Below are 25534 nucleotides of genomic sequence, written 5' to 3'. Positions count from 1 at the left end.
AATGAAGGCAGATGAAGATGCCTGGTCTTAGGTTGAACATACACTCTTTCCACTTTGTGTTTGCTAGTCTCATGTAACCCTTTTTTAGTTTCTTTATTGTTATTATTTTTTAAAACATGCTTCAGTGCTCTTTCATATGCAGAGAAGCAACCCTGGGAGCCTGTGCCTTCTCCAGGCCCTTGTGCCTTCAGAAGCCAGGGTGTGCTGGGAGTACTGGGGGTGAGGGCATAGCTTCAGCCTGAAACTTTTCACCGGAGTTATCTTTCTAGTGTGTGTGCAGTGGGCTTTACTCGGTTTCCCAGCCCTCCATCTCAGAGAAAGACAAAACCAATTGGATATGGTGTATGTACTTGTCAAACTGTTTATTTGCCATTCACACTGATTAGAACACTGGATTTACAGAAGAAACTGTGGTACAAAGAGAGGAAGGCTCTGGTGGCTCCTGAACAGCAGCAGTCCAGCTGCCCTGCACAGGCTGGGCACGGTGAATGCTCCCAGGAGAGGGGAGGTGGCCCACTCGACTGGGTACCATGGACTGTGTACAGTGGAGTGCCTGCTCTCCTGTGCTATCTAGAAACACTTGGGAGAGGGGTTTCTGGAGTATTCTCTCATGTCATCTGGCTGAAGACACGAGCTTGACAGTTCCCCTTTAGGAAGCGTTTGATACGTTTGTACCAGGGAGAAAGAAGCCCATGCATGAATTTGCAGGATGTTTTGTTACTAAACCCAATAATTGCCACACAAGTAGACCCTAGGTGGGGGCTGGTTTAAATAGGACCACATCTCCCGTTGCTTTTTCAATAGATGTGTTATACCGTCATTTCAATTTGAAAGTTTATTTTTTCCATTGATTTTTATACATCCAGAGTAACACAAATAACCAACAGTTCTTTTTCTTTTTTGCACATTCATTTCCCCAGAACAAAAAAAGTGAACTTAAAAAAAATTGGAACCATGCTATTAGCTGTTTACAAAAGTGAATAAGAAGTAGCTCATTTTAAAGTCTAAAATAAACAAAGTAGAAAGAAGCATTTTTTTCCCTACAGTATTTAGCAAACCTAAGAAAAAGTCCTTAGAAACACACACAAAAAAATGGAAAAAAAAGTTATAGGCATTAACAATATTTTATAATGAAGCTTAATCTATTTACATACATAAATACAATTAACTTTGTTGATGCAACTCTTCTGGAAGAAAAAAAAAGAGCCAAATGATCAGCCTCATCAATACTGACTGACCTGGCTAAAAACAAAATTCCCAACAAACACACAAAAATCCCAAAACAAATGTATACACTAGGGTAAACAAAAAGGCATTTTGTTCAGATGTAAAAAATGTTTTGTGAGATCATTGTCAAACAAATTTTCATGTATAAAAGACCCAAACATGTCATTCCCCCCAAAAATAAAAACCAACAAAAATAAAAATCACCAGGACGGAATGTCCCAAGGAAACAGGTATTTCAAGGCAGAAATCTGCAATCCTAAATTGCAGGACATTTGAGTGGAACCATTCATTTCCTTTCTAATCAGAGCATTTCTGTTTATCTGTACAAAAACTCAAGGCAGCAGAAAGGCTGTCTATTTACTCACTGATTGTGATTCGCCCAGGAAAGCTTTTGTTGCTGCGTTTGGACAGCAAGCAGATCCAATATGGTTGGCAATGTCTCTGCTCTGCTGGAAGAAACCCATAAACAGGAGAAAGGCTGACTCACCATGTTCCTTTATGTGAAGGGGGAAGAACTGGACCTTCTTGTGTTCTGAAATTTGGTACTGGGTGGGGGTATGTGCTATCTCCTTAAGAGAACATGGGAAAATGAGGAGAAAGAAAATGGGGTTTGGAAGACAGAGGGAGAAAAAGAGGGAGATATTGGGGGGAAGAGATGGAGGGAAATGTATTTTCAGATAGTGAGAAAAACAGAACTGAAATATGTGTCCATGTTGAAATCATAAATAGGGACATGAGTAAGCAGTAGAAATGGCTTATTCAATACTTCTCCTGGACCAGACACATGCAGTTATTATATGGTTGGCCTGAGGGTCTCATTGATACCTTAACTTTCCTGAGGGCAATGAATAAAAAGATACCTTAATCTACCTGAAGTCAATGAATGCAATTTTTCACACACATACACACACACACACACACACACACACAAAATGTGTTGCGTGAGACCTATCTCCAAAACAACTAAGGTCTAGTTTTTTTTTGAAACACTTAAATACTATGTATGCTGGTAAGAGTCTGTGAAACTCTAAATGACCAAATCAGTGAGCCTACAATAGTGACAAGCCCTCTCCACACATGGCTTTGAGAGTAAAGGTTCAACGTGAAAGATTATCTAATCAGAGCGTGAGGCTGGTTTTGAGTTGGAATATCTTCAGGTAACAGAATTAAACTGAAAAACATAATTTTTTCCTTCATTTTTCTCCAGGATTTTTGCAGGTCAGACATGGCAACATGTGCTGAAAAGAACATTTACGTTCAATTTGGGGGAAATGGGCTAATGGTCCTTTTCAGAAATTAAATTTTTACATTTGCTGACATTTTATGGTAATTTAGCTGCAGAAATGTAATATGGAATAATAGATGCAACTGAGTTGTGGAGGGAATCCTGTGGAAAATGAAAGTGAATATATTCCGAGTTTCTCCGAGATCTGCTATAGCTCTTCTCTAGATAAGAACGATCTGACAACATAAGCTGCTTTACTCTTTAACTCTTACCAAAGTGCTACTGCATGTGTGTAAAACAAATAATCAATATATATATAAGAAAACTCAAAAACAAGTTGTTTTAAATAAGTCCAGCTGTTTTTTGCTGCCTGCAGCCAAAGATTTGTCTAATTTGAATGCTTAAATTTACAAAATAAAAAGCAAACACTGTTCTGAAGTCCTGCTTTCAAATACTCTTCAGAGTTGACCTGAAATCGTTTCAACGAATTTTAAGAGGTACGTTAAATAACCACCAGATCATTTGGAGCACACATATGTCAAAATCAGCAGTTAGGGTTTATGAGTTGTACAACAACTGCATTCTGACCAAATCCTCCAATAAAAATAGTGCCATAAAATTTACAGTGACATTGGATACCTTTGAATTGTAGCCACGGACAGCAGTGACATGAATCTTTCCTGTCACACTGGTGCACAGGTAAAAGTCCACATACCACATAGGGTAGGGTCTCAGCCTGGTAAAAGCAACACAAAGATGTTGTTGAGTGAGCAGCACAGGACAGGGGGTCTTGCACAGGTGGGACCATGTTTTCCCACTTGTCTCCACTGAGGCACACAGAGGGAAATTGGCTCCTTGAGGCCTGCCTCTGGTGCGCCCCTAAATTGCTACAATCGTAGCCCCTAAATTCATTGATTTGGTTCCTATGTAAATGTGGCTCCCCTACACAGTTTACTTTGGCTGTGTTCTGTTACACAGCATCTGTGAAATTATCAGATGACCTTGGGGTGAGCAAATCCCTGGACAGAAATCGAATCCTCTCCAAAGATGTAATTACTGGCACCTGCCTCAACCCTCTGGAACTAGATTGACCTTCTCTGTTTTAAGGAGGAGGTTAGATATGAGACCCTTGGTAAGCCTGGCAGAAAATTCCATATTTCTGATCCTTGGAGTGACCCTCAGTGTCTAAAAATCCTATTAAAAACATTGCTGCGTGAGCTACCCACTTGTTTGATTAACATGAAAGGGAGTTTAATGTAAACAATACTTCTGGATAACCAAGTGATCACATTACTCATCCTTTTTTTCTAGCCTTCTTCAATGTGATACATTTAACTTTGGCTACTATCAAGAACAAAAAAAAAATGTAGTACTTGATATTTTTCTTAATATAAGTACATTTAAATAATTAAAAAAGTATCAACACATAAATGTCTGAACATCAAGATACATAAATATCTGGGGATTCCTTGTGGGAATACAGTAGTTAAAAATGACCCAAAGCTGTAGCTGTTTCTCAAAAACAACAACTACCCAAAAGTCCAAAAGAAAAGTTAAATAAAACTTAACAGAAAAGGGAATCATATTTCTTTCCATGGTCAAAGCAAGAAAGAAGCAAGCTCAATTTATATATATTTATATATACGTATATAAAAATAAAAACCACCCAAATGCAAATACGCATTTTGCAATTGATAAGGTGCGGAAAAATTAAAAATAAGAATTAGATGCCAAACAGGGCGAGTTGCATCCCCCCTCTCCCCCCAGCCCAACCAAAATTCCACACTCTTTGGAATAAACAACTTGGTTAAAAAGTTAAGTCAAGGGTATAAAATCTTTCTTTTTATTCACAGCATTGCTAAAACAGAAGCATTCACAGTTTCCCTCCGGGAATCTTCCTGTTTGCTTTCCAGCGCGTCCCCTGGGTGCTGGGGCAGGTGGACACCCTCGAGGTGCGTCGGCTCGGCCACCTCCGCGAGGACCGGGGCGCCGGCGGACGGCGGCGGCGGCGGCGTGGGCTTCCGGGTGCCGGAGGCTGCGCGGGCCTGACCTACAGCGAGCTCGTGGCCGTCTGGCCGTCGGGCGCCCTCGGCCCCAGGACTGTGGCCGGGCCCGGGGCCCCGCCAGGCTTGTCGGGAACAGGAGGCCAGGGCGCCCGGAGGAGGAGGCGACGCCCCGCGGGGCCGAGCCGGGCCGGGCCTGGCGCCTCAGTAGGGCCTCCACACGGCCTCCTCCAGGCGCGCGGCGGGCGCCATGTTGGTGGGGGAGTTGCTGTGGCTGCCCTCGGCCTCCACCACGTCGCTCTGGTTCGGGAGGCTGGGGTTGAGCAGCGCGGAGCCGGTGGAGGCGTTGGTGCAGGGCGGCAGGATGCGCGGCGGCGAGCGCTCGCCGCCCACCATGGAGAACTGGTAGGAGCCGGCCGAGGCGCCGTAGTACAGGTGGTAGGAGGGCGAGCTGGCTTGGAATGGGCCGCCCTGCGCTTGCGACGAGCCGGGGTAGGGCGGCGGCAGGTAGGTGTGGTAGCGCGTGGCCGAGCCCATGGCCGACATGCCGATGCCGATGCCCGAGGTGACTGGCGTCGGGGAGTAGGTGAAGGCGCCTGGGTAGTGCATGCGGGGGTCAGAGATGGAGGGCAGCGCGGGGAACTGGCGCGGGTCGCTGAAGGCCGTCAGGTCGGGTGCCGCTGCCGGGAGGGCAAGAGAACGGAGCGGGAGTGAGTGGGGGGTTGTGGAGGCCACAGCTCTTCCCTCTGCCACGGGGGGCTACCCAGGATGATACCGCCTAGGAGGATGGGAAGCCACCCAGGATGCTACTGCTGGGGAGGACGCAGACCACCCAGGATGCTACCTCCCAAGAGGACGAAGATCACCCAGGATGCTATACCCAGGGGGACAGGGACCACCCAGGATGCCACCTGCTGAGATGACGGGGATCACCCAGCGTGTCACCTCCCAGAAGTATGGGGACCACCCAGGATGCTATGCCCAGAAGGACGGGGACCACTCAGGATGCCACCTCCTGAGAAGACAGGGATCACCCAGGATGCTACCATCTGGGAGGATGGAGAGCACCCAGGATGCCACCTCCCAAGAAGATGGGGACCACTCAGGATGCCACCTCCGAGAGGAGGGGGACCACCCAGGATTCTACGCCTGGGAGGGCAGAGACCACCCAGGATGCCACCACCCGGGAGGACAGGGACCACCCAGGATGCCACCTCCGAGAGGAGGGGGGCCACCCAGGATGCTAGGCCTGGGAGGATGGGGGACACCCAGGATGCTACTGCCCAGGGAGAGGGTTTCTACCCAGAATCTGCCACCCAAAAAAGATGAGGTCACCCAGAATTCTATGCCCAGCAGGACGGGGACCAGGAGAATGCTACTGCCCAGGAGGATGGTATAATGTACAGTAATATAATACAGTAATATAGAATATCATGTAATGTAATATGACATATGAAATGATGTAGTATAGCATAATATAGTAGGTATAGTATAGATGTAATATGCAATAGTATATACTATAATATGTATAACATATATAACATGTTCACATAATCCCAGGGTTGGCAAACTGCAGCCTGCCAGCCAAATCTCGCTGCCCCCAATTGTTGCATGTCCCAGTAGGTAAGAATGCCTTTTACTTTTTTTAAATGGTTGAAAATGCAAAAAAGAACACTTCCTGACCTGTTAAAATGACAGGAAGTTCAAACTTCAGTGTCCATCCGTACTTTGGAACACATCCTCACTCATTCTTTCATGTACTGCCTATGGCTGCTTTAGAGCCACTGCTGTAAAGTCAAGTGGTCAGTATAGAGACTGCAGGGGCCACAGAGCAAATATTCTTTTTTTTTGAGACAGAGTCTCACTTTGTCACCAAGGCTGGAGTGCAGTGGTGTGATCTTGGCTCACTGCACCCACCACCTCTTGGGCTCAAGCAGTTCTCCTGCCTCAGCCTCTTGAGTAGCTGGGATTACAGGTGCCCACCACCAGGCCTGGCCAATTTTTGTATTTTTAGTAGAGACAAGATTTCACTACGCTGGCCAGGCAGGTCTTGAACTCCTGACCTCAAGTTATCCACCTGCCTCAGCCTCCCGAAGTGCTGAGATTACAGGCCTGAACCACTGCACCCAGCCCTAAAATATTTATTCTTTGGCCCCTCACAGAAAAAAGTTTGCTGACCCTCTATTTGATCAATATATTAACATACCAATAATAATATAAGCCTAATCTGTGATATTAATATAACAAATGATCATTTGACACTATATAATAATGTAATGGATGCATAAATATGTTACTAACATAATATGTTATACATAATATATGCTAACACTATTAATATATAATAATACATTACACATAGTATTTAGGTTGAATGATAGAAAACTGCCATTTTCATAGGCCTTCAACAGTTGAAAAATTGATAATTTCCTAGTATTTAAGTGAATGTATGGCTCAGTAGCAACTGTTGAGCGAATGTCAGGGAATATCATTACCACTCCTCCTCTCCATATCTACCTTTGTACTAGTTCCACAATTTTAGAAACAGTATAGCCTTGAGTTCACCTGGTATTCTCTATTACGCACTTCACTGGTTTGTCAACACAAGTAGATGTAGGACCGTGATTTATCTACTCTGTTTTTTGCACATGAGGACATTTTACCAGAAGTTGTAAAGCTTTGTCTCTAAAACTCACTTTGTTACGACTGTGCATTATTTTGTTAGGATTATGCATTTACAGTTTCACCAACTGGCTTTAGCGCTGTCCTGTGGTTCACTGGCTCTGTCTGCATTTTTCTTACCTACAGGCCGCCCTTGGGAACTACGGAGGATTTGTGTACTAGGCAGGGTTCCCTATGTCTGAAGATCAGAGTTTCTCAGCTGTGACACTGTTGACATTTTGGGCCAGATCATGATTTGTTGGGGTGGAGGAGGGCTGTCTTGTTCATTGTAGGATGTTTGGAAGCATCTCTGCTTTACCCAGTAGATGCTAGTAGCATCCCCCTCCCCTCTTGTGACAACTCAGAATGTCTCCAGACATTGCCAGATATCCTGAGGGTGGGGTGAGGGAAGCAAAGTCACCCCAGCTGAGAACCACCACTGCAGATGCAGGAGGGCACCCTGGAGTAGTTCACGTTCCTCAGAATTATTCATTAAATGACCAGGCTAGGACTCTCCTCTTTATATCAGCAAATCCACAGACAGCAACAAACGGTAGAAACATGAATTCGTTGTTTTAAAATGTGAAGTTCTCAGATCAACACACAAAATAACTCTTAAGCTCAGATGGCATGTGGCCTGTGTCCTTTTGAGTTCAGGCTGATAGAGAAAGTTGACAGAGCCAAAAGCTTGCTCTGAAAGGAAAGCTACCAAGGTGGATTAATCTGTTTTTGGAAGGCATCGGCAGTTGATCAACTTCCTCATATTTCAAGCCTATTATTCCAGCAGGGAGAGCTAGTGTGTTTTTTTTCTCTCTCTCTCTTTCTCTCGCTCACTCGTCTCTTCCACATCCCATCCTCCCTCCCTCTAATGGTCTTTTATTGCCCTAACACATTTTTAAAAATGAACTCCTCTGTACCTTTGGGGTGAGTGTGATGAGGGGATACACTCCTCATCAGAGAGGTAATTAAAGTTCATAGAAACAGCCCAAGTCTGTAGCAGATCCCTTCACTAATGAGGAAACCAGGAGTCTGACTTTCAAACAAACACTCCTGTTAATCTTTTCAAAGCCAGGCAGACATGTGGGCAGGGAAAAAGTTGTAAACGGACAGTGGTTCTGAGGCTGCCCTTCCTTGGCCACACTCTAGTCAGTTCTCGAGCCAGGCCACACCTCATTCCACAGGGTTCATCCCTGCCCGCTTGTTGGGGCCATCTGTGAGCAAGCCCTGTGTCACTTGTTTTTGCTGACATGGAGAGCTGTGACATGTTTGAGAGTTAACAGGAAGCTTTACTCCATTTTTCCATTTAGATTTAGAGAGTCTACGGAGAAGCTGGGACAGGAGGAAAAGCATTAGGCAAATACAGTCAGTTTGTTGTCATCTGATGCAATACTCCGGACACAAATAAATGACTCTGCCCATTATTCCTCTTGCTTCATTTGCCCTGAGACAAAAAGGTGAATCCACTGGAAAATGAATGAAAGGTCACCCTGTTTTACAGCAATGTCTGGACATGCTCTGCTGGTAGGTTCCAACTATTACATGGTAACGTGATGGTACCAAGTTACTGGAATCCAGAGTGAGTCCGTGATTTGTCATGGACATAAGTACTGGAATGATGTTATGGTCTCAGCTGTTGGGGGAAAATAGTTCTTTCACTTGTGGGCAGAACATCCAAAACAAAGAGCTGAAATGCTGCCTGTGATCCTTCTGTGTACACATGAGCAATGTCATACTACAAAAGACCATCCATTTGGTCAAACTATCTTTTTTACACACATTTTGATAATAAAATACCTTAGGCCCTCTAGATATGCTCAGATTCAAATGCTGTGTTCAAATGTTGCTTTTCATCTTCGTGTCTTGTCTCAGATCCCTTATTCAGACCCATCAGTCTGCACAATTCACCCATCCAGCCATAGCTCTTTTGTCCTTTTGGCTGGCCTGGTGTCCCCTGATTGAGCAGCAGGGTGGGAGGAGTTGGGGACCCCTGATATTCACAGGGAGTTTTTAAGAGTAGGAAATCTGGGGCTTAGGAGGTCCAGGTATTTTGGCTGGAAGTGTTTTCCCATTGATGGGGCTAAATATTTGCCATGACGGCTCACGTCTTCGCTCTCCAGCTTGACATGGATGAAAGCAGCCTCGCTCCAGGGCCCCTCCCACTGCCCCCAGAGGATTAAACAACCTGAGCAGGTAATGGCTGCCTTAAAAGGAGCTTTTGCATGACTCAGATTAATGCATGCTGTCTGTCGCCCAGGTTGGCAGCTAAACATTAATTTTTTTTTGAAAAAGAAAAAAAGAAAAGTAAACCTCTAGATGACAACTCTTTTCAGACAAGGTGTGGAGTCTGTCTGCAAAGGATAGAGAGAGAGACAGACAGAGTCCAAGTCCCCAGTGCAGAAGGAAGCCCAGGTGGGGCTGGGGCCGGGAAGAGGGGCAGAGCACAAAGCGGTCGGGCTGGATTAAAAGGCAAAGCAGCCACACAGCAGTGTCAGGTTCTCAAAGCTGTCGGCCAGGCAGCCACTTTCCTTTTATGTATTCCACCCCCCTCCTGCCTCCAGGTTTATGACAACACTTTTCAGGCCTGTGCTCCAGGCTTGATTTCTCAGAGGGAGTTCTGCCAAATTGAAGAGCAGCCTCCCATACTGTTCTGTGCCACTGTGAAAGCTCATCTGGAATTCTGTCCTCCCTCCAAGAAGAAAAGAATCATTCTTGGGTTCTGAAATGGGACATGGTTTTTATCTGCTTCACACTCCCATGGCATAAAATGTTCTCCCTTACGCCTTGGGTGATTGAAATCCAGGGTGTTCACAAATGTAACTGTGATATGGGACTTTGCAGTGCACATGTTACTCATTCCTTTTATTTAAAAAGTCACCCGTCCACCTGAGCACCAGTCAGCTGGAGGAGTTGGCCCCCACGGTTCTTGGACTATAAGGTGCTGATCTTGGGTGATGACCAAGTCAAAAGACTTACGTAATAAATTCCAAAGGACAGACCTATAGCAGGAACATTCAAAGGAGAACAGGCATTATTTCAGATGAAGACCACGGCCAGTGGGTGCACTGAGAAGAATCAGTAAAAGCTGACAAGTGCCTTTGTTCTTGAGGGATAAGCTTCTAGAAACCACAACCTAAACAAGATGCCATGATACCTGTGCTACTCTCTCAATGCCTTAGAGCAGCATGTACCATGAAAATATTGGCATTAATGGCCAAAAGTAATGTGAAAACCGAGCACTGAAGTTGGCTTTCCTATTTTACTGTAGCACCCAAGAATACTGGAAGGCAACGGTTCTCACCTGGGGGCAGTTTTGCCCCTTGGGACACTTGGCAATGTCTGGAAACATTTTTTATTGTCCTAACTGGGGTGAGCAGGATACTATTGGCATCTAGAGGCCAAGGATGCTGCTAAATATTCTCCAATGCTCAGGACAGACTCCCCCAACAAAGGATTATTTGGCCCCAGATGTCAATAGTACTGCTGTTGTGAAGCTCTGAGAAGCAGCTAAGGCATCTGATGAAACCTGAAGTAATCACAACTGTCTGGAAAACACAACATTACACAACATTTAAAATGGCAGACATGACTCCACTGCCCCTGTGCCTGTCCCCTAATCTGCTATAATCTGATCCCAAGAGCTGAAAAGCAAGACCCACCCCCTCCCCCAAACACACATGCAAGGGTGTTTGCACGCATCATAACACTGAAGTTCTCTGAAGCATTTTCACAGTTTGGTGCAGCTCCAATTTCAAAGCCCCAAACACTAAGTTTCTTCTTTTGCCTTCAACAAAGGAATTTTTCTCTGTAACTCTGATTTCCCTGCCCACGAGCAAAGGTGAGTGCCAAGCCCAAAGGGCTCATAGGTTAAATGACTAATACTTAATGAGCTCATATTAACAACAATTATGCTAACCATGACACCTGAGTTTTTCACTCTGTTCCTCTAGCCTCTATATGAACAGCGCTTAGTTGGAAATGTCTAATTTGGGGTATACAGTTGGTTTTCTATATCCATGAGTTCTGCATCTATTTAACCAACCATAGATCAAAAAATACTATTTTAAAAAAGGATGGTTGTGTCTGTATTAGACATATACAGACTTTTCTCCTTGTCATTCCCTAAACAGTACACTAAAACAAGTATTTATGTAGCATTTACATTTTATTAGGTATTATGAGTAATCTAGGAATGATTTAAATATATGGCAGGATATATATAAGTTATATATAAATATTATACCATTTTATATGAGGGACTTGAGCATCCATGGATTTTGGTATCCATGGGGGGTCCTGGAACCAGTTCTCCATGGATACCGAGGGGTGGCTGTATTTACTTCCCATTCCACAGGTACCCCCGTGTGCTGTCCATGTGATCTGTGAAAAATTACCACCACCACATGGACCAGTCCCATCAGTCCAGAATTCATTTGGAATAATGAGTCCTAACAGTTGACTACTTTGGCTTTTTATATTGTTCTTAACCCTTCAGTCACCATCCTTTCTTGCCAAATGTGAACAACTTTAGAATGTCTAAGGAACCTACTTCTCCAAGCCACTTCTGCCTTCACATCCACAATCTCTGCCTCCTAAGTATCCAACAAAATCAGTGCATGGGCATGGGACTTAGAGATAGGTCACCTTGTCTTGAAACCATGTTTTACTCAATTTTTAATAATGTTCTGCCAACTCCTTCATGCACCTCTAGTCTCCCGGACCTTCCACCTCAGCTCAGCTGCAAAGAATGTGTTTTCAAGAGGCTTACTTGAGAGTCGACTGGAAAGTTCTGCAGAGAGGGTTGTCATGCCGCTGGCACGTCCAGGTGAAATGGGCGTTGCTGGGTGCACAGAAGGAGAGGCAATGGATCCCAGGTATTGGTAGGACTGATCATAGGACCACGGTGGGGATGGCTGGATCTGCCTTGTATCTGAAGAGAATCAGAAAGGTCAATTATATGTAAAGTGGGGTGGAATTTTAAAAATGTCTTTTAATAAGAAACGAGTGGCCTTTGTTCAAATATGTCACATACATGTATGTGGCCTATGTACCAGGGTTTAATAAGCCTACTCAAGTCCAAGTATCTGCCTCTGTTGGATTATTTCCCTCCAAAAGAGACTAGATTCTTGGAGATTTTCACCTGATACCTATTCCTTCCAAAGGTTTTATTGAATCATGCTAACAATGATGAGAGAAATGGATTACACTTTCAAGGTAGGAGTGTTAATGTCCACACTGTTGAACTGCAGCACTTGAGAACTTCAAGTATCTCATGACTGCTGAGATGATTTCAGCTTTGCCAATAATTAGAATGATCATCATCAGAAACATTTTATAAACTCAGGGGATCACTTATCTGTGTTCGGTAAGAATGTGGAGTTTGGGGCTTTTTTTTTTTTTTTTTTTTTTAATACCTTTACCTTTGGCAGAAAGTATTCCATGGGCTGGTAAATGTTTTATATTAAGGCGAATTCTCTCCCAAGGATGACAGGAAAGAAGGTCTGGCTGGGAAGCTGGCAATGAGGTCTAATGACTAGTTCACAAACCCAGCAGTAGAACTGGCCCTATCAGCCCAGGCCTTCTGTTCCTTTTCAGGACTTCAAGTTTGCAACTTTTAAAAGTCAGAGTTTTTAGCAGGTATTTTATAGGTTGCCATTATAAGAGGCCTGGGATAGGAAAGAGACAAAAGTCTGACTTCAAAAGATTTAGACAGAATGGATTTTGTCAATTTGACTCCAGTGTTCAAAGGAGTCTTAATTTTCAAAAGCATCATACTGTTTGCAGATGAAAAGGAGGAGGAAAGCCAGCTCTATTCTTAGGCAAATGTGTAAGGAAATTTAAATTGGACACTGTCCCACTAGAAGAGTTTTAACTTCTTTGGAGTTAAACATTAATTTTCTCTTTATGTCCCACCTTTGTGGACAAAGATAACAGTGAACTACCATAACTCCCAGGGGTCTTCATAGCCAGAGCTTCATGATCCTGCAAGTAGCAGTGTAGGAAGAGGAGGCTTCTTTCCAATACTGGGTATAAGTTCTGGATAGGTCAGGACACAAAGAAATGAGCTATTTCTACTCATTATAAAATATTCAGATCTGCTTCCTACAGGGGCTTTTCATTTCCAGCAGTTCACATTTGCTTTTCTGTTTATCTCTCTGAAGCTGCCACAGTGGATAACAGAATCAGACATTTGGAGACCCAAATCTTCCTCCCCAGTATTCTCCTGACAGCCTCCCTTCCTCCCTCCCTCATACTGATTCATTTCTTTCTTTTTTGTGTGTGCATGAAAATAACTGATTTTTTAAGTTTAAAAAACCTGGTAGTTCCTGGGCAAATAGTTTAGCGTGGAATCTCTGAAATCTAATATTAAAGAAAGGTCTTCATTTTATTCCAAATTGTAGAGGATTTAAAGAGGTGGCAAGGAACAAAAGAGCTGGTCCATTTTAAACTCAGCAGAAAACAAATGTTCAACCTTGGCTGAAGCTGCTGTGTAATCTTACAGCTAACAGTGTTTCCAATAACTAAAGGCAAACAGAAATAGCAGACTGTTCAGTATTCCCATGCTACTGCAGGTATTTTACTCCAAATGAAAAAAAACCCATATACTTAGATATTTTGTATAAGTCATGCGTATATACTAGATACACACGTTTACTAAGTGAATATAGAGTACTCCAATATTTTAATCATTTTAAAAGCAAACAAAAGAGGTTTCAGAATTGTCGGAAAGCCCCCCAGGGCGTGAATTGCGGTAGAGTAATTCATGCCTTGTTGTGTAGACAGCCTCACACCTCTAACCCCGTGTCTAAAGCCACACTAAGCATAAAGTATTATGCCATGATTCATGCTCTGTCATGTTTTACTGTAGTGAAAAAGTTGTGCTAGGCTTTTCTAAACTCATAATTAAACCATGCAAACGTTGCATAATATTTCACAGCCTTTAAAAAATATGCTTTGGTAAAATCTTTATGATTAAAGTCCAAGTTCTATGAGTTTTTTTTTTTTTTTTTTTAAAGACAGGGTTGCAGATTCCACATTTTCTGACTTCACACCATAACTTAGCTTTTCAGGTGTTGGAGGGGGAGATGGCAATAAACACCCTGAAGCCCACCCAACCCCCCACATCAGTTTTCTTTCACGAGACCACAGTGACTTGTGCTTGGGTTCATTGCCAGTGGTGGGCCAGAAGGTGGGGATGGTGAGCCTCTGATGTTGGGGTTTTAGTTGCTGCCTCTTCTGCGTGTGTTACTAATAGAAAACAAAAACAAAAAAGGCCTGATACTATGGTGCATTCTGGGTTTAATATTCATTACTGTCTTTGGTCTGACAGGGCCAACACGAACTCACGGGCCACCCGAGCACTGGACTAACAGGCAGGAGAGGTGGGCTCTGGGTCTTTCTGTCTGGTGAGCAACCGGGTGACCTTGGATTACTCACTTAGACTTTCTTATTCTCACCTCTGAAGGGAGATGATCCCTAAATCCTTTCCAATGGTAACAGAGCAGGATTCTAATTCCAATAGGTCCTACACAGTATTTCTTTGTTTTACTTGTACATTAAGCAGAGTGAGGGAAGAATCAGACATGGGGTGAAGAGTGGTGCCTGTAATAATAAATTGGTGTATTCTGGGAAGAGGAAGTAGAGGGGAGTAAGATGGGAGTTATCCAGAAAAGGCCACGGGCTGAGGAAGAGAACCACTGTAAATCATTCTCCAGAGCACAGGGCTACTTGTTCTTGAAAGAGCTGCCTCTGATAAGTGAGTCCATCAAAAGGAACAAAAGCATATTGAACATTTACAGTGTGCCAGGAATGTGCTAATTTACCTGGTAGGAGAGTGATGAATAAGACCAATATGGTCCCTGCCCCACTGGCACTTATAGTCAGTGAAGATCCCAGGACCTTGTGATGCTTGGAAAGGCATCTTCCTGTTGCAGTAATCATTATACTGGGTGTTGCTTCATTCATTCATGTATTCATTCATATGTTCATGAAATTACTTTTTTATTCACTCATATTTCCAACAAACATTTTGGCTTCACTTGGGCCACTGTCTTGGGGACTCACTAGTGAATGGAAGGTTCCTGCCTTCTGGGAGTTACAGCTACTGGGGTGCCTCAGGGCTGTATCTGGGCTAACTGCTAGATTAGCTGCCTAATTTGGACTTGCAAACAGCTGTTCCCAAGGTAGAAACAAGAACCCTAGTGGTATCTATTACATGCTTATGTTCTGCCTCTGAGAGGAGGAGACTAGGGAAAGCACCGAACTTAAATCACAGACAAATTTCAGTTTGCATCCTGTCTTCACCATAAACCAACTGGCTGACCTTAGGCAGGTCACTTATTTTCTCTGGTTCATAGTTAGAATTCTGACTTCAAAGAGTAATAGGAATAAGTGAGATAAACTATATGGAAAGCAAGTATTACAATTTCTGGCCATAGTAAATGCTCAGTAAGTCTGAGTAACCTTTATGATGATATTTCTAAAAAGAGAAATCCATGCCAAGGGACTTATCTGACGTTCATTGGTGAGACCACACACATTTGCTCCAGGATAAGGCTCAAGTAACAGTGTTTTGTTCACAGCTAAAGTCTTGACAGACACACTCTTCAGGCTGGAGAGGAGCTGGGCTCAGGAGATTAAATGGTAAAGGGGGAAGGAGTTTGGAAATTTGGGATTAGGATGGAGAAGGCAGGAACTCAGTATCTCAACCAACTCATGTTTCCATTAAAAAATACTGGATTCAGGGCCAGGCGTGGTGGCTCCTGCCTGTAATCCCAGCACTTTGGGAGGCTGAGGTGGGTGGATCATGAGGTCAGGAGATCGAGACCATCCTGGCTAATGGTGAAACCCCGTCTCTACTAAAAATACAAAAAATTAGCTGGGCGTGGTGGCGGGCACCTGTAGTCCCAGCTATTCGGGAGGCTGAGGCAGGAGAATGGCGTGAACCTGGGAGGCGGAGCTTGCAGTGAGCCGAGATTGCGCCACTGCACTCCAGCCTGGGTGACAGAGCTAGACTTCGTCTTAAATAAATAAATAAATAAATAATACTGGATTCAAAAAGTTAAATTTAAGCCTTTCTGCATACTGGTTTTCCAGGCTAAATGATGTCTGATGCAGCCACTTTACTGAGGCCATTTTGTGATAGGTTATTTTCAGCTTTTTAATCATCAAATAATGGGTAAAACAGGGACCCCTTTTCACATCCTCGAACCCCATTCCCTTCCATTTGAAATGGGAAGTTAGGGATAAGGTAGAGTTGAAGTTAGTGGTGAGCTCAGAGGTGTACATGGCATATATCACACTAGAAGAAAGGAGAGTGCTTTTATCTTTTGATGCAGCAATATTAAAATGTCTCTAGAGTCAACAGTGACCCTTTTAAATAATTCATATCAGAATGTCCTGCTGCTTCTAGTTTCAGTTCCAAAATGTAAAGAGCTTGAGAGTCATCACTCTTGTTTTTATAAGAAAAAATGCTGAACAAACTGAAAATCCATGACTTTTCTTAAGTCCAATGGAAAGCTGAAGTTGCAGGGCAAACTGCCACCCCAAATTTTGAGAAGCAGGCAAACATAGAGAATCACAGTGAGGTCTGCTTGCTGGGAGCAGAATTTCTGAATTCATAAACTGACGGGAACACTTAATGGTGATTTTGACAGATTGCTAGAGGCTGAGTACAGACTGGTGTGAGAGTAAGACACTCCTGGGGGCTACAGTTTCAGGAGGAAGTGCGCTGTTGTGGGTTTTTCATTCAGGAACTCCACCAGATTCTCCCAGGATCCAGTATATTATAATAACAGTGGGTTATGGCTGAAAGAGCTTCAGTAGATTGACTATTTAAGGAGGAGTTCATAGAGAAGCTCACAGATAACATGGGAGACAAAAACAAGGACACTAGAGGAATTTGAAGTCTCTGGTACCTTCTGCAAACATTAAATACAGCCCAACTCTTAGGTACATGAAAATAATAACTCACACTAAAGGCCTAAGTTCCTGTTGCCTGATAAATCATATTAAACTTTCAATTAAAAATTACAAGAAAGGCAAGAAAAAACACAGTCTGAAGAGACAAAGCAAGCATCAGAACCAGACCCAGATGTGACACAGAGTTTGGAATTACCAGACAGGGAATTTAACAATGATTAACATGTTAATGGCTCTAATGGAAAAAGAAGACAACGTGCAAGAAGAGATGGATAATGTAGGCCGGGAGATGGAAACTTTTTTTTTTTTTTTGAGACGGAGTCTCACTCTGTAGCCCACGCTGGAGTGCAGTGGCGCAATCTCGGCTTACTGCAACCTCCACCTCCTGGGTTCAAGCGATTCTCCTCCTCAGCCTCCTGAGTAGCTGGGATTACAGGCACCTGCCGCCACGCCTGGCTATTTTTTTTTTTTTTTTTTTGTATTTTTAGTAGAGACAGGGTTTCACCATGTTGGCCAGGTTGGTTTGAACTCCTGACCTCAGGTGATCCACCCACCTTGGCCTTCCAAAGTGCTGGGATTGCAGGCGTGAGCCACCGTGCCCGGCCTGAAACTCTTAACACTCAAAAGGAAATTCTAAAAACCAAAAGCACCCTAACAGAAATGAGGAATGGCTTATTTATAGTAGACAGGACATGACAAAGGAAAGAACCAATGAACTCGAAGATACAGAAACTTACCAAACAAAAAGATAAAGAGGAAAAAGAACATCTAAGAACTGTGAGAAAGTTTCAAAAGGTGTAACTGGAATACCAGATGGAGAAGAAAAAGAAAACATTGGAAGAAATATTTGAAGTATTAATGGCTACGAGTTTTCCAAAATTAATGACAGATACCAAACCACAGATCCAGAAAGATCAGAGAACATCAAGCATAATAAATACCAAATCTACACCCAGGCATATCGTATTTAAACTGCAGAAAACCAAAAAGAAGAGAAAATCTTGAAAGAAGCCAGAGAGAGGAAAAAGCCAACACCTTACCCTTAGAGAAACAAGGATAAGAATTACATCATCTTTCTCTTCAGAAACCATGCAAACAGAAAGCAGAATAAATAAAGTGTTGCAACCAAAAAGCTACCAAACTATAATTCTGCATCCAGCAACATTATCCTTCAAATTCAAAGAAATAAGGATATTTTCCGACAAAACTGGAATAATTCATTGCCAGCTGACCTGCCCTATGAGAAACGTTAGAAAGAAGTGCATAAAAAAGGAAGAGCATTAGAAAAGTACTATATTAAGGTACAATGAACCAAGATAAGCCATATTCTGGGCTACAAAACACACTTTAAGATCCTTAAAAGTAAAATTAAGTTTTATTTTTCTTAACTGATCTGAAAGATAACTTCACAATAATAGTAACAAGGTATTGGGTGATTGTAGCATGTGGACAAATGAAATAAAAGGCAGTAATGATAGGAAGGAAGAAGTGGTACAGTGTTATTTGATGCTAGATGTAGATTAGTTATACATGTACTTTTCAAACTCCAGGGCAATAACTAAAAACATTTTTAAAAAAGAATAATTGATATGCTAACAGGAGATAAAACGGAATCGTATAAGATGTTTAAACCTATAAAAGGTAGAAAAAGATGGGGGGGAAGAATCAGGTGCAACAAATATAAAAGTTATAAATATGATTGATACTACTCCAGTTATATTAATAATTAGGTTAAATATGAATACCCTAAATGCACCAATTTAAAGACAGAGATTGTCAGTGTGGATTAAAAATAAGACCCAACTACATATTATCTACAAGGGACCTATTTTAAATAAAAATATTCACACAGATTACAAGTAAAGGGATGGAAAAAGATACACCATGCTAACACTGATTGAAAGAAAGCTAGAGCAGCTATATTAATTTTATACAAAGCTGACTTCAGAGGAAGGACAATTTTCAGGGATAAAGAAGGGAATTACATGATGATAATGTGGGTGAATTCTCTAAGAAGACATCATCTTTAATATATGTCCATCTAAAAACTGAGTGTCAAAAAACATGAGGCAAAAACTGATAGAACTACAAGGAGAAATAGGTAAATATGCTATAACAATTGGAGACTTCAACAACCATCTTTCAGTAATTGATACATCAAGCAGGCAGAAAATTAAGACACAGTTGACCTAAACGGTACTACCAGTCAACTTGATCTAATTAACATTTATGGAATATACTGTCTAACAGCAGAATACATATTCTTCAGCTCACATGGTACATTCACCAAGATAAGCCATATTCTGGGCTACAAAACACACTTTAAGATCCTTAAAAGTGTAGAAAGCATACAAAGTATTTTCTCAGATCACATGGATTTAAACTAAAAAGCCAATAATAGATAACTGGAAAATCTCCAAATATTTGGAGATTAAACAACATACTTCTACATTAGCCATGGGTCAAATAAAAAGTCTCAATAGAAATTAAAAAGTGTTTTGAACTAAATGAAAATACAACTTATTACAATTTTTGGATGCAGACAGAGCAGTGCTTAGAGGGAAATTTATAGCATTGAATACGTATATTAGAAGAGAAAGATCCAGAATTAGTCACTGAAGCTTCTGCTTCAGGAGACTGGAGGAAAAAAAGCAATACGGACCTCAAGCAAGCAGAAGAGAAGAAGTAATAAAAATTAGACTAGGAACCAGTGAAATTAAATACAGGAAAGTATTAGAGAAAATCAATGAAACAAAAAATCTTGTTCTTTGAAAAGTTCAAAACATCCCTCTTTGTCCTCATGCTCCCCACAGGCGCTGGGAGAAGATGGATAGAGACCCCTCCTGACCCTCCTCTGACTGTCCACTCTAGGGTCTTTTAAATACCCACCCTCAGAAGCACCCCTTGAGCACCCTCCTTCATCCTGGGCCTGGAGAAGGTTATAGTTAGAAAGCCCCTTCTTGGTTATGTGGCTGACATCTTTAAAATGCCAGGTCTTTCAGTCATCTCTCAGAGCTATTTAAAAATAAAAGTCACATAGGCCACAGGGTTCTTCTACCATCTATTTTTGAAAAACCCAAATCTGCTTGGTGAACATATAAACCCAAGGGGCAGCCCTGGTTATTTCCCTGGAGGAATTTTTTCCCTCCTGCAGCCTGGAGGAAGGTAGGGACGTTCCCAGGGTTCCCTCCAAGTTCACCTCAGTCATGGGGAGCTGGTGTAATGCCCTCTTGGAGACCTCAGAACACACAACAGGATGTGACTCAGGACTCAGAGATGTGAGTCAGTTTCCAGGGTGATGTGTTAGGGCGAGCCCCAGTGGTGGTTTGCATCTCACTGTCTGCGACCCCTGGGAAGAAAGGGCTAGGCTCCCCTGCAGGCAAAGGAGGTGACCCCAGATGCTTCCCAGCATCACCTTTCAGAGGTATGTGATATCAGGGCCTTTCAGAGTCCCTGGGGGTGGGTGACTCTGCTCTGAAAGGGACATTTCCCTGAAAGTTCCACTGTCTTTGAGAAGCAGTGTTTCCTCTGGCCTCTGCAGCAGGGAGCAAAGCTCCGGCACAGCACAAGTAAAGATGATTAGTCACCTATTCCTACTACAGGTACCCCCAGGTAGCAGACACCGGCTCAGCACACTGTTGCTATATCATTGAAATCCCATGACAACATGAGTCAGTCAGCACCAGCTCTGGATCCTGGAAAAAAGGGAGGTTGTGAAACAGCTCCAGGATTTGCCAACCGTTCGTCTCTGGCTGGCTGCAGACATCTTGGTTAGTCATGTGTAGCTCAGATACATTCATTGTTCCAGCAATTACTTTGAAGGGAAGCAGACCAAGCCGGGACAGAACCCTGCCTGGGTAGGCTGTTTTAAAGGCCTCAGGTTTTGAGGGATCCCGTCCTCACCGCCAACCTGCCAGCCTGGAAGGTGGCAGGCTGCCTGTGGGAGGGAAGAAGGGAGCCCTGTGGCTGCCTCTCCACCACTCCCTGCTTCCGGGACCCGTATTCATCACCTCGCCGGGGAAGCTTTGTGGCTTTGTGGTCAGGGCCCTGTGAATCAAGAATGCTGGTTCCTCACATCACGCCGCCCCCAACCCTGCTGGTTCTCCCTGGAGTCCTTTTCTTTTCAAACCTCTGTTTCCTCACCTCTAAAAATGGGGGTAACCAGGCTCACTTGCCTCACAGGTGTGAGAGTTAATTAATGTTTGTGGGGCAGCTTTGAGATCCACAGATGAAAGGTGCTCTATAAATGCAAAGTGCAATTCCTCATTAGCACTGTCAGACAGTTCCCAGGGGAAACAGTTCACCCTGCACCACAAGGCTGCTCCCCTCAGCCAGATGAGTCTGAGATGCGTCTGGAAAAAGGCTCCGTATTTAGGCAGAGTTCTTTTGGAGGGAGGGTTCAAGGATAGGTCACTAGCTTCCAGAAGAGATGGGTGTTTTTAGAACATGTCTCATTCTCAGTTGGCATCGTGTCCCTGAGGCGGAGGGAGAGTGGCCTTCAGTGCACACAGCTGGAGGGACCACAGTTCAGAGGGAACAGAAGGCACCTTCTGGTTTCTGCTGCCTCCTCCCTTGCAGACAGATTCTTTCCCTGTACTTTGTTAAATAAACGTTTGTGGCAGACATCTTTTCCATAAGGATGTTCTGCACTTCCCACTTTCTGCACCTCTGCCCCCCCATATACAACTTTCTAGGCCTGAAGGAGCTCTACAGACAGGTTGGATAAATTCCAACACCAGCACATTAGATTCTTGCATGGCCACCCTATTTATTCCCTTCCACTCCTCCATTTCCTTCTTCTCCAGGAGGGTAAAGATGATTTTCTGCTCCCTTCTACTCCTCTAGCACCTTTGCCCTCCTTCTTAGTTCCTTGAAAAAGATAAGCCAGAAATACTGTGTTGAGTGCTCAGAAATCTCAAGCAGCCTCCATCCTGGGACTGGATCCTTGGTGGAGAACGAGGATACTCACTCCCATAAAACAAATCACTGACACCTCAAGTGGGAGCTGGGAAGCTTCAAGCAGAAGAGGCACAGCATCCCCCAGGACTGTACAAAGCTAAAGAAACAGAATTTTCTGAAGAGCACTCTATTGAGGTGGCACCTGATATCAAGAGGATTGTGCACGCTCGATGGTCTATGCTTGGAAGGCCCAGGTTGGGAGATCATCATCGCCAACCTGCAGTCCAGGCTGAGCATGGAAGGCCGTGCTTTCCAGCCAATCTCCACTGTGCTGGTGAGGGGCCGGTGGGATTTCCCAGAGAGGCACCTGTGATATCTCTGGCTAAACAGATACAGTAAGAGCTGTCCCTGGGGCAGATCATATTAAGTAACATGGCTGAGATTTTGCCAGAGTCCTTTTAATGCCTTAGGGTGTCAGCAGGCAAGAAAAAAAAAGAAGTGACTATGTTTGGTACTGCAGAGGCTACAAAATGATGAACCCCCTAACCTATGAGTTGTCAATATTGGAGAATACGATGCTCTTGAGCCCAGCTCAGAGGGAGATCTGTTCCACACAGGTGTGTGTCATGCCAGTTTGCAGCCTGGGCTTCCTCTGGCGACTACCTCATCCATCTCTGCCACCGCCCCAGCCCTCTGCACCCGAGTGCTGTCCCTGAGCCAGACCTGTGGTGGGAGAGGCTGAGGGGGCATGGAGCAGAGTGACCCCAGAAGCCCTCCTCTACACAAACCCAACCATGGCTTTCTCAGTGGGCACTCTCCTAGCTGCAGCCTTAGTTTTTACTTTGGCACTTTTTTGATGTTGTAAAATGTTAGAACTGCTTGAAAAATTCTCGAGTGGCTTGAAGCCCAGCGAGCAGTCTCTGTTGTCTTCTGCGCCCATATGACATGGGCCCTAAGGCAGGCTTACTGATTTTACGCCAGGGATTCTGGTTTTAAGCAGCAAACACTGAGGATGGCATTCTAATAAAATCAGAAGAAAAACTCATGAATGGGGGGAAAGGAGAATTAAAAACAATAAACATGAAAGATGGCTTAACGTGATGCTTTTGTTTGTTCTGGCCCCAAACATTTTCAGGATTTGGGAATCTCATCCCAGAGCTGTCTCTCTAAAAGCCAGAAGGGCTTCAGTAAGGATACAGTAAGGGCATAGTTCTGCAGTCTGAGAGATGAGGACAGAGACCCTGGCTTGGCCCCTCACTCACAGTGTGCTGAAGCAAGTAACTGAATGCCTTGGAGACTCAGTTTCCCCCCAGGAGGAGACGTTATTGCATCTGCCCCTTAGATTCCTGGAAGGGTGAAACGTGCCCCTCTGCCTTATATTGTCAATGCAGTAGCTGGCACCTTGAAGGCAGGAAACAGTCTTCTCTCCCCTGCCCTTCCAGGAAAGGATAACAGTGTCTGGAGAGCACTGTTGTCTTGGCTGGTTGGTGCTCCAGGTGACAGAAGAGGGAGAGGCTTGGCCCCACAAAGCCACCAGAAACGAGACCTTCCTTAGGCAGCCAGAGTTCCAAGGTGCACTATTCCAGGGTAGTAGCACATGCACTGCTAGGATGCGACGTAAGCCCTTCCTCCCGCAGAGCACCAGCCTCCTCCACAAGGAGCACCGCAGCCACCCTGCAGAACACAGCTGCGTCAGGGCCACACAGCGGTGTTGCACCATGTCAGCCACAACGCAGAATCTGAAAGCTGCATTTTACAAATCGAGGATTCATTGCTCTTTGTCTTGTGAGGTGTGACCCGCAATGAATGACAACCGTTCTTTCTTTAAGAGCTTCCATTGCACGCTCCCAATTTGAAGGATATCCTGACAGGGAAGGAGAGTTCCTCAAGTGGAAGTGCCTCATCCCCTTCAATAAATGCTAGTGAAATCAAGTGTCTGCTTGTGCTCTCCTCCTCTGTTTTTCTCATGCAGTCCTCCCGTCTGACCACCTTGTCACAACTCTTCTTTTCCTACCTGCATCCTCTTCGCCTTGTTTTCCTTTCCCACACATCAGGCCAAGGCTTCTAGAATTCCTTGCAGCAAGAGCTGGAGGACAGAACCTCAGGGAACTGCCCTGTGGGAATGCTTCCTGTCATCTTCTACACGCCCTCTGACCCGGCCACTGCACACAGGCCTTTCACGCTGGCTGCCCCTTCACCTCCAAGAGCTCTGAACGGCTATAAAACTAGGAAGTCTCTGAATGTGCAGAACAATGAGTTTCTCTCTTTCAGTAGGGCCTTGCCACCCTAGTTGTTGTTTTTGTTCCCCCTTCTGATATGCTAGAGATAATGACAGATCCAGGAAGTATATTCTCTTCACACTAGGAGGGACCTTGCCTCACAACTGGAGACCTGCCATTCGTGTCTTTACTGTCTGTTCTGATGGGCGCTCCTGAGAGGTGGCAGGACAGGCAGCCTTCATTCCTAAACACAGGGCCCTGCAGACCCTTCCGCTCCGGCTTATTTTTCATAGTTCTGGAGGAGTAGTGTGTGTTATACCTCTTAAACTCAAGGCTTCTCCATGCACAGGAATAGCCCCCAAGAAATAGCCCTCCAGACCTCCGAGAAATGCCCCCAAGAAACCTCCATGCCCCCGAGAAATAGCTCTCTTGAACCTCTCTGTTTTTTGAAGTTTCTTAAATATTTGCCATCAAGCAACAGAGTGAATAAGAGGCTAAAATCTTCCCTTATTTGGTGGCAAGTTCCTGTGCAAGTTTTAAGTTATTTGGAATAATTGGATTTCTTTGGCTTGTGAGCCAAGGGGAATCGCTGTCACTTTCTTCTGTGGTATCAGACAACTCCCTCTCTCTTCTAAGTTCCCCTGCTGCAGTCTTCTCCACCTTCATGTGAGATCTACACAAGGGGAAGTTGTTCACTTAAGTTTGCAGCCATTTTGCACACCCCAAAGAGTTGACCTTGATGTGAACTAATTGGGATTGCAATAGATTAATAACACAGGTCGGTGAGGTGGAATTTGCAGCATAAAGGAAACATTTGAAGATAAGAGCCATTTGTGCTTTCATAAGCTCATCCCTGGTGCTCTGAACAAAGGACACAAACTAATAAAGTCAGATTCATCTAGGGGCAATCTACACTCACTCACCCCAAACTCTGATTCAGAAAGGCAAATGGAAATCCGCCAGAATTCTTTTAAACTCCAACACAGATCTCGATTTAAAAAAGTGACACACACACAAAACCACCTGGTAATAAGCAGACCTCTGATGATCTAAAGATCCACAGCTTCGTTTATTGACTTAGAGAAAGTAAATGGCATTTCAAATACAACCTTCATACTTTAATAGATGAGGTCACCCTGAGAAAGATGATACTCAGCCCAGCAGTGGGAAACCTCCCTCCAGAGAACTGCTTTGATTTACAAGACCAAGGAAGGCTTTCTCATAGAAGCTATATGCTTGGTCTAAAATGGAAGAATTTTTTTTTAAATTAAATGTAGAGGTTGAGATAGCAGACAACTATGAAACTCTTGCTCAACAAGAGGGATCACCTATGGAAAACAGGAATGCTAGGACCTACAGAAGTGAAGGGTCAAAACTGACTT

General features: G+C 43.9%; 1 protein-coding gene across 7 annotated transcripts in view; it reads right to left on the bottom strand.

Moving 5' to 3' along the window:
- Positions 1-336: 336 nt before the first annotated feature.
- RUNX1 (RUNX family transcription factor 1) overlaps positions 337-25534 on the bottom strand; it is a 263072-nt gene continuing 237874 nt past the window's right edge. For 6 of the 7 annotated variants that reach the window (XM_015132891.3, XM_028844819.2, XM_077994700.1 and 3 more), the window contains 2 exons: positions 11882-12043; positions 337-5135 (listed from right to left, as the gene is read on the bottom strand). In XM_015132891.3, coding sequence (XP_014988377.1) covers positions 4660-5135; positions 11882-12043 — 638 coding nt within the window. In that variant the 3' untranslated portion in view covers positions 337-4659. 7 annotated transcript variants of the gene reach the window in all.

This window comes from Macaca mulatta, chromosome 3 (assembly GCF_049350105.2).
Source record: "Macaca mulatta isolate MMU2019108-1 chromosome 3, T2T-MMU8v2.0, whole genome shotgun sequence".
In the NCBI taxonomy this organism is placed as follows: domain Eukaryota; kingdom Metazoa; phylum Chordata; class Mammalia; order Primates; family Cercopithecidae; genus Macaca; species Macaca mulatta.
Note: the sequence above shows the minus strand (reverse complement) of the source record. Positions and strands in the feature narration are given on the sequence as shown.